This window comes from Colletes latitarsis, chromosome 14 (genome assembly GCF_051014445.1).
Source record: "Colletes latitarsis isolate SP2378_abdomen chromosome 14, iyColLati1, whole genome shotgun sequence".
Classification (NCBI taxonomy): Eukaryota; Metazoa; Arthropoda; class Insecta; order Hymenoptera; family Colletidae; genus Colletes; species Colletes latitarsis.
Window position 1 is genome coordinate 29878350 of NC_135147.1, and position 9342 is coordinate 29887691.

Consider the following 9342-nt stretch of genomic DNA (forward strand, 5'->3'; position numbering starts at 1 on the left):
TGTAACACGCTGTCGTAGAGACGAGGAAGACTACCGAGTGGCAGGTTCAACGTAATCCGGATTAAAGAATTCCGAAACACCGAAAGCGTTTTAACGCTTCGGTCCTGTTATTCGACGGAAAGACTGGTGAGTTTATCTGCCGCGATTTTATCGCTCTGTTACGTTCTCAGGTGGCAATTTGCGATACCTGGGGGGATATTGGGGGGATCATTAGCGACGCGTGGGTTCGGGATTGTCCTCCTAGAGGGCGGTTTAACCGCGCGCCGTGACAAAAGTTTCTCGGTTGTCCAGAGTCGTTGCTTATCGCGCGTGCTATTTTTATACACTTGGAGAGAAACAGACAGCCATAGAAGTTACGACGGGAATGATCGGGGTGAGGGGAGAGGAGTTTTTTCCCGTGAAATCGCGCGACGGACGAACTCGGCAGCAGACACGACGAGGGGGGTGGGACCAGGGGTCAGGTAAAAGAAAAAAAGCTGAACGTTGGAGCTTGACCGTGGAGAGAGGTGAGCCGAAGTTTGTAAACAGAGGCGGTGTGTACACGGTAGGCTGCATCCCCATTATTTTAGGCCGAAGAAATTCTTTTTCCTATCTGCTTATGGAATCAGCTGCCGGCAAAGTCCCTTCTTCTGCGTTTCCTCGACGTGCTCACCTGCCGGGCAGACTGAAGAGGAGGCTGCGCGAGCTACAGGGGCCCCATGCTGTATACTTGGGAAAATCCTCTCTGCGTTTCCTAACAAACTAGCCAACCGATTTTCAATTTGCTCTACGTCCGTGGGGCTCCTTTACCCGCGGCGAAGTTTGCCTTACTGCCTTCTCAGCGGCGTCGGGTAATTCAGAAGGCAGAGGCTTCTCCGTTTGAATGAACCGGCCCTCCATAATACCGTGCCCTTTTAATTCGCAGATAATCTCACCAAAGTACTAGGAAAAAGTCAAGTTTGCGTCTTTAGGATCGCCGCCTGGTTAGTTGGAAAAACAAAAATGTGACTTTTTATTTGCGTTCGGCATGCGATTGTGCTCGACCGCGAGTCGTTTCGACGCCGCAGGGCTTTTCGTTTCTTTTCCCTCGTTTTTCTAACGAGTCTAATAATATTGTCTCGCGTTTCTAACGCGACGACGAGCGCAATCGGATCGCATCTCCGACCAGAATAGAAGCCCGAAATCTCAGATCTCTTGGCTCGGCTTTTAGCCGGCTTTCCACTGCTTCTCTCTCTTCCTCTTCCACTCTCTTTCTCTCTGACATTCGAGGCAGAGGGATCTTTCGGGACGTGTGTGCGTTTTGTACGCGTGGTCTCGCGCTCGCGATCGCGCGAGACGCCACGCTGACGATCGTTCGAGACGCGGCATTACGTCTCACGCCCTCGAAATTCCTTTCTGGCTGGCTCGTAATCGAGCGAATCGCGACAGAATCGTCGACGAAAATCGCGCCAACCAGAAGAAACGACCGTGTGGCGTCGCCTAAAAATTCACGCAACCGATAAACATCGAACGGTAAGAAGGCCGGGTATCGTGACACAATAGGAATACAAATGAAATGAAATCCACGCTTCGTCGATCCGTGAATCGTGTACGCGACGGTTCTCATCGGAAATTAATAACGCCTTCTAACGTCGTAGACCGGGACGTTTTGTTGTAATTGATGTTATTGGACCACATTCGAAGGCATCGTCTTTCATCGTCCGATGGCGAAAGATATCCCCGAAGGTGGCGGGTGGGTGGCACTGTCTCACGCGACATCTTGCGTGTAATTTGAAAACCTCACGGGATACATTATAAACAAAACACGCCGTCGAGCACACCACGCACCGATTCTTACGGTCCGATCATTTCTGTCAGGAACGGCAGCGTCGAACGACAATCGCCGGTGCATTTCATTCGCGAATCGAGCAGACGGACGTAAAGGGTCGTGCGTCGAGATTAGCATAATTCGTAATTTAATTTCCCGATAAATTTCCAATGGCGTTGCTCGCCAGGCTGGCCGAAATGAGATGGTATCGGCTTGCGCGATTCCACTAATTCGCGTCTAAGTTTATATCGGCCGGGAGAGAGCAGCACGGGGTCGCGATAGGATCTCCCTCTCCCTCCTCACTCTCGTTCTCTTTCCCGTTGAATCTTTTTCTCTCGTGGCCGCCTCGTAAAATCGGATTATATCGGCTCTGTCGCCCCTGCGTTGTCGTACACACTTTATTCGAGCCACCATACGATATCATCCCCCCTCTCGTGAACGACCGAGGTCAGGGTTCGTGGTGGTACCCCATATAATCACACTTCTCTCTAATTAATTTATCAAGACGATTTCTCCAGCGTTCCTCGAACCGCGAGGATTCTCGCGATCAATTGCTCTAGGATGGGGGGGGACATGCATCTCCCGGGTCTCGCCCTTCAAACAGTATCATTTTTTCAAATACAAAAATTATTTATATAAGCGTCATTGTACTTTAACGGTTAGAATTTTACGGATGGATTATTACAGTTTAGCGTTTCTGTCGGCGATAAATTCAATTCTGTTATCTTGTAATTATTCTGAACAGTGTTTTATTCTTTCCAAGGCAAATTGTGTCCCCCACAGTGCCAAAAGCTCGACACTTTGGCATCGGACTTTCGTGGAATTTTTGTTATCGCATTCTTCAACTTGTTCCCGCGACTCGAACGATCAACATTCTCGGATCACTGTTTTAACGTGGGAGGTTGCACTGCTTGGGAATCTTACCATTGGAAATGGACAAAATCCTAATCTGGATGAACATTTCGGCGAAAGGATAAAAAATAAAATATGTTTGTTTCATTCGTTATTTATTTTTCTAATAATATCTCGTACATCTGTGGTCAGAAGGTGGTTGTTCTCAGGATGCTGTCGTTTCTCGCTTCGTAAGATAGAATCTGTCTCGATGGTCCCACGTCGAAATTGTTTCCGACCGTTTTCAGTTTCTGGAGAACGAACGAATCGATCTTTGGCACGAGTGTGGGGGTCAGCCTACGGAATTTCGAAGGAAGCTTATTTACGAACTGGCCGATTAATAAAACGAGCCGCGCCTTCGATCATTATCTTCGCGCCGTTTAAAGCGACGGCCATACTCGGACGCCATAAACTCGCGGGCCACTTTGTTATCTTATTATCGTTGTTGTTATTCGCACTGACTTTTTTTCTTTTTTTTTTTTTTTTTTTTTTTGAAAAGAGATAATAATTCTTATTCCCCAAATACCAAACACTTTTTCCGAACATTCAAATTTTAATATAATTTGAAAATATATTAAGACGATTTAATGTTAAACACGAATAAGAAATGTTACCTAACCTAACCAACCTCGCAACCGGATGTTACCGTTGATTCGCGGAACAAATTCCTCCGTTATCACCAAGAAAAATGGCGTCAAGGGCGGGGGGGGGGGGGCCATAGAAACGCGTCGATCCGACGTGGTGTCATGGAGAACGACTTGGCCGAATAAATGTCTCCTACGCGCGATGAGTCACAAATCCTAATGAAAATAATAATGCCCGAAAGATTCCGTTCTTTCGTGGCCGCGGTGCAACGCGGATAAATTTACTGCGTGATCTCGGCTCGGATAAGGCATACCTGGGGACACCTCGTCGGGGTTATGGACCCTGGCATCCAACGGGTGGCGCGGAAAGTACCGGTGGAGACAAGCTTATCCGCCTTGTCCTTGCCTCGGAACTACGTCGTTCCACGTGTGGGATCTGTTGCATCGCGTCTCGTGGAAATAATTCTTGTCCCGGGGACGAGAACGGACTCCCCTGCAACCGGGCTGTGAATGGTGGGACGAGATTTTCACCTGCCGAACGGATTTATCGTTGCCTCCTCGGGACTAGCCTGCCCCTTCTCTTCGCTCGTCGATTTCTTCTCGAGATTCTTTTTTAGTGCCACCTTGTGATTCCGGCAACGATAATTCCGCGAAGCTCCCTTCCATCGGGATGCCATTTTCCCATCTGCTTATCGGTTGGACGATATTTAGGTTATATTAGATGACTTATAAAACTAATGTATATGTCAAGGGCGGGATCGTTAGGAGGTTAAACAGGCTTGAACATTGTAGATAATGCGTATGCAAATTCGGACTCGGCGTGGTTCCCGGATGGTAAGGGTCCCCGAACGTGCGAAACGACACCTGGGTTATCGATATCGCGGGACACGATGGGTCCCCGGGAGATCAGGGAGTAGCCGTCCCGATTCTGTTATCAGCTCGGTAGCTGGGGCCCAGCGAACGGGGGGACCGGTTCTCGAAAACACCCCGTAGACAAGTGTCGCGGCACTTGCGGCGGACGGTGCCGTATCGCGGCGGCCACGTCTAAACGACTTGTAAAACAAGCGCTTAACGATTGCTCGATCCTGGGACGCAGAACGCGGACCCATCAGAGGGGTGGGGAGGGGAGGGGAACGGAGGAGCGCCAGGGGCCTTCTCGAGTCCCACGTGCTTCGACTTCGAGGAGGTCCAGCCCGCTAAATTGAGTTTACGAGACGCCCGAGAGAGCGTCTCCCGCCTTCGCCTCCTCCCCCTCTGATCTCCGCTTTATATTCCTATTCTTCGGTTTAACTCGTTCTTCCCCGATCGCCGCGTCCACCCTTAATTCACAAGTACTGCGGGAGAGGTGTGTACCCTCTTCTCCCGGTAGTTTACGCATCGACGTTGGTATTATCTTACCCGATATTATTCCGAGCCCCTATCCTCTTCCGCTTCGTGGCGCTGCCGATCACCTCTCGCGCAGGCGCACACGAGCAGTCGCGTTTCCCTCGTAATTATATTGGACCGCACGTGGCGCATTAAGACAATACGCTGTTACATTTTATATCCGTCGAATCCGTGCATAGGAAGCTCGCCTATCGATAATTTTCGTAGCTCAGATTTCTCTCTGGTATTAATTTCTTCTAGCTGTACGTTTATTTTCGTTCGTTCCGTAAGAATCCCGTGATAATTTCGCCGTGGCATTTCTTAACCTTGGCGCTACGATTCGCAGTTCGTTTTGCCGATGGCCTTGTCTTACACGCAATTTATTTCACGCACGATGAACGTGACATATTCATCTTAAGTTCCAAGTTGAGAAAATTTCGAAAATATTTCCTCGATACTTTATTCGTGACACAGACTGGAAGAACGAACGTGCCCCCGATTGTTATTATTCGAAACGTTCGATTACAAAGTGCTCGGAAGAGGACATTTCACGTTTAACAGTTACGTTAGGCTCGTTGCGAGCAAACTCCATAAGGACGACCAGGTTGTTGGATAGAAGGAATTACGAAAGTGCGAATAAGCTGTGCTACGAGCGCCTCGGTGTATTAATTGGAATGCAGCCGCGGCAGCGGCTGGCCACACGTATTGTTAGCGGGTAACGAGAGGCCCTCGGGATCGATAAGGAACGTAAAACGGCCCGAGGATTATCGTAAAAGTCTCTTCTCGTAATTGCGTTTTGTGTTCACCGTTCGCTGCACATTTAGTGTCTCGCGATAGTGTGGGTACAGTAGACGTCGTGAAAACGAGATTTCCACGTTGATCGTTATGGTCGATGTTACCTCTGATACGATATTCCTTATCCTGTTTCCCAAAATAATGCCCCAAGAAAGTTTTCGTCCTAAAAAACTGCTTTGTGTCTAGTGTATGACTCGAGCTTCTATCTTTTCGAGTTTCGATTAACCGAAAGAAATGTTGTGTTACAGCGGCCAGAGGGAGGACAAGGCCCACGGCGGAGGACTCGGGGATTCCAGCAGCGAAAGCGGCGACGAGAAGAGGCAGGCCGTCGGCCAGCAACAGCAACAGCAACAGCAACCCTCGGCGTGCGCCGTTCAACAGCAACAGCAGCAGCAACAGATGGTGGAGCACCAGCAAACGTCTGGCATGTACCAACTGCCGCCTCCGGTCTCCGTTTCCAGTCCTCACTCGTACCACCAAGGCCACGGCTCGACCTTGAGCCATCCTCATACGCCGACGCACCATATGCAGCATCACGACACCAGCAGCGAGAGCGGCGACGACAAGCGAAATCTTCATCATCAGCTGCAACATCATCTCCAGGTCGGTGCTCACGGTACTCACGGCTTGGTACATCCCACGGCGACCTTGCCGCCGCCGCCACCCAGCTGTGCCCAGCAGAAGAGCCAGTTGGACTATATGCAGTACTATAGTCCACAGGTATAGTGAATCGTTTGCGTAATTTCAAGAGAAGGGATACGGTTCCTGGTGGAGGGATTTTATGGTAAAACTCTTGAGATTCGAAAAATCACTCTTTCTCGAGCCACTCTGGTCCTCAAAGACCTCGATCAACCCTTTAAATGTTGATTAAACTTATCATTTTCTGCACAGAATTATAATCAATGTTCGCGGGACACTTGACGGTATTAGTATCTGTCTAGGCATAAAGAGAGATACCGCAGGTGAGATAAGGGATAATGATTCGTGGAGTCGATCCATAGTACGGAAATAGACAAAATATTACGTGAACGTAGACTGTCTCTAGACCAGACACGTTGAATATATTTTGGCTCGAGGGCCAATTTGTGTTTTCTAGTCTTAATAGCTGTTATTATGCTGTAATTTATGTTTTGGAAACACACGTTGACTGAACTTTAATGTTATATTTCGATCTTGTTGGCTTTGGACTCTAACAAGGGACGTCGGTTTAGCGTAACACGATTTTTATGAAATCTACATGTGAAATAATTCTTAGACAATGGCTCGTATCTAAGAGGTGAAAAGAGATCTGTAAGTTGGAGAGGAAAGACATATTTTTCTTTAATCTAGAACATTGAAATGAATAACTGAATATCAGTGTTTCTCAACTTTTTTTATATATCATTTAGACAAAGGGGACGAATGCAACGTGATTTTGTAATTGCCCCCTGCGGGGAAAACGCCCCACGTTGGGAAACACTGCTATATGCAGTACCGCTAGATGGCAGATGGTTAAATCTGTTTCTCACAGGTTTTATTAAGCAAATGACTTCATATAGGAGTCAATTGCGGCAAGCACAAATTGCGTTTAGACGCAATTGCCTTATGGCAAGGGTTCCTGGGCAAGCCTTAGTCAGGCGCAGACAGACACGAACAAAATTAATCGTAGAATGGAATACTTCGTAATGAACAAATAGAAATTTAATCGTTTGTCTAAACATGCCATCAGAACTTGTTTAGAAATCAGTCTTGTACCATTTTACTCTTGATATCGATTTGACCTACATTTCTCGGTATATTCTTGTAGATGGCATCCAGACAGTATCAAAAAAACACCATTTACTTTTGTCTTGATCGTCGTCCGCCTAGCTTACAAACGCCCATAGAAGCCAGTTATAAATTTCACAGGAACAAAACTGTTTTGATATTCGAACGATGGTATTTTTTCTTGTTGTAGGACTACCTGATAGGTACGCCAACCTCGGCGGACCTCCAAAAGTCCCTGCCCCACACGGCCACGACGATGCAGATGGGTGCTATAGCTCCTTCCATGGGTGGGCTGAGCCCAATGGGTCCATCGACGATGTTGCCCAACACGATGCAGGGCGTCAACACGATGAACACCATGTCGATGAACGGCATGGGGATGGGGACTTACCAGGGGATGGGTGCCATGGGGATGGCCACGTCGCACAGCACTTATCACAGTGGTCTAGTGCTGGGCGATTATCATTCGTTGTGACCCTGGGCCCCGGGCAGCCAGGGTAAGAGAAACCAAGAGAAAACTTAATGGAGAACTCGTTTCGATTCGTGAGGATCTGCCAAGGAATTATCCTTTGAAACAATTAAACTGTTCGCCCTACCCTTCCCAGAGCTACCGTCGAGCCTCTCGAGAGACGTTTGTGTCCGCGATAGGGGACCAGCTTTTCGTACTGGGAGGAATATCTAGGTAATTAGAGAACGTTTTCTACCTAGCGAAACGTTTCTCGGGTAGATCGTATTCGGTGGGTTTATCGAATCGAATTTACGGTAGAAAATTAAGGAATCGACGAGGTTCCTGGACCGTCGATGGTCACAGGGGTTGGACGAGTGTTTTTAAAGAGAATGTCGAAAAATATCTTGATCCAAGTGACCGTTCTGCCTCGACTTTCGCGTAGAAACCGAGGACCGCCGCTGGCGGAGATCGTCGTAGACGGGGCAGAGTATATGGGGCTCGGTTGGGAAACGGGAAGATTGAGGCAGCAGGGAGAAAAGGACGCTTCCGGGTGAAATAGCAAAAGACATGTTAGCATTTTTCTTTTCGCGTATCGCCTTACGCGCGACAAGGCAGAGCTCGTACACTTCCAAGAAACACGACCCCAGGCCGTGTCTATTTTTTCGCGGTACCAACCCATCATCCCCCTTCTAATCTAGTAGCGTTAACACACACCCGTAACTAGGTCCCCTGAGAATAAGAGACGCATACGTTATTTACGGTTACCAGTAGTCGGTTAAGACCGTACACGCCTCGGAGTTCTGTTGGTAGCTTCCGTTGCATGCGGCGGTACAAACGTTTACAATTAATTTTATCGTGTAAAAATATTAGAAAATATTAACTACAGAATTGCTACGATTAGTAAATTTTTAACGTTAGAAATGATGGCTTTCGAGTCGCCATTTTAATATGAAAACTCGTTGCTTCCCACGTCGCAGAATCGACGGTAAAAGCAAGATGGCCGACACTGACGATCCCAGAAAGTTCTCGGAAGCCACAGTCCGTTGTTCGAAAGACGACCAAGAAGCAGACAAAGTCATGAACGGCGGATCCCTGAGGCGTGTACAGATCTCAAGCCATCCGCTAATTAATTAACGTCGCTATAACGAACCACACACGCTCTTTACACACAACCTTCTTACACCGTACGCTTCTGTGTTTGTCCTGTGTACATATGTAGATAATACACACACACACACACCCACATACACACACATATACACGCGCATTCGAGAGAAGATTAAGTTAATCTCGTTTGTATTAGGCGAGCGCCGGGTGCACGCGAATGGCAATTCAATTTCGCCGAACGGGACGTTCGATATTCGAGGGAAAGATATTAATTTTCAACCAGGGCTTAAAATTTTCAATTTCAATCATTCGAGACCGGCGATCACCGTGTTGGTAATTATATTTATTAATTATATGCGTCGATGGTATCGATACCAGATAATAAACGTCGATATTTATTAATCACGTGCAAGCACGTACTTGGTAGCATTTTTTGGTACCGATACATTCATAATTAATATTGATAACCAACCCAAAAATACTTATTATAGGAATTTATCATTATTGCCCGTTCCATATTAATTGGAATTTGTTTGTTATTTTTTTATATTGGCATCGAATATCGATACTTACCGTCAAATACTTTGGTATCGAATTGCTCGAATAACGTCGATATATGT

General features: G+C 47.4%; 1 protein-coding gene across 3 annotated transcripts in view; it reads left to right on the plus strand.

Annotated features, from left to right (window-relative positions):
- So (SIX homeobox 1 protein sine oculis) overlaps window positions 1-7771 on the plus strand; it is a 30018-nt gene extending 22247 nt beyond the window's left edge. For 2 of the 3 annotated variants that reach the window (XM_076781416.1, XM_076781417.1), the window contains exons 4-5: window positions 5670-6141; window positions 7358-7771. In XM_076781416.1, coding sequence (XP_076637531.1) covers window positions 5670-6141; window positions 7358-7642 — 757 coding nt within the window. In that variant the 3' untranslated portion in view covers window positions 7643-7771. The remainder of the gene's footprint in view (window positions 1-5669; window positions 6142-7357) is intronic. The other variant, XM_076781418.1, reaches the window with a different exon arrangement.
- Window positions 7772-9342: the final 1571 nt, after the last annotated feature.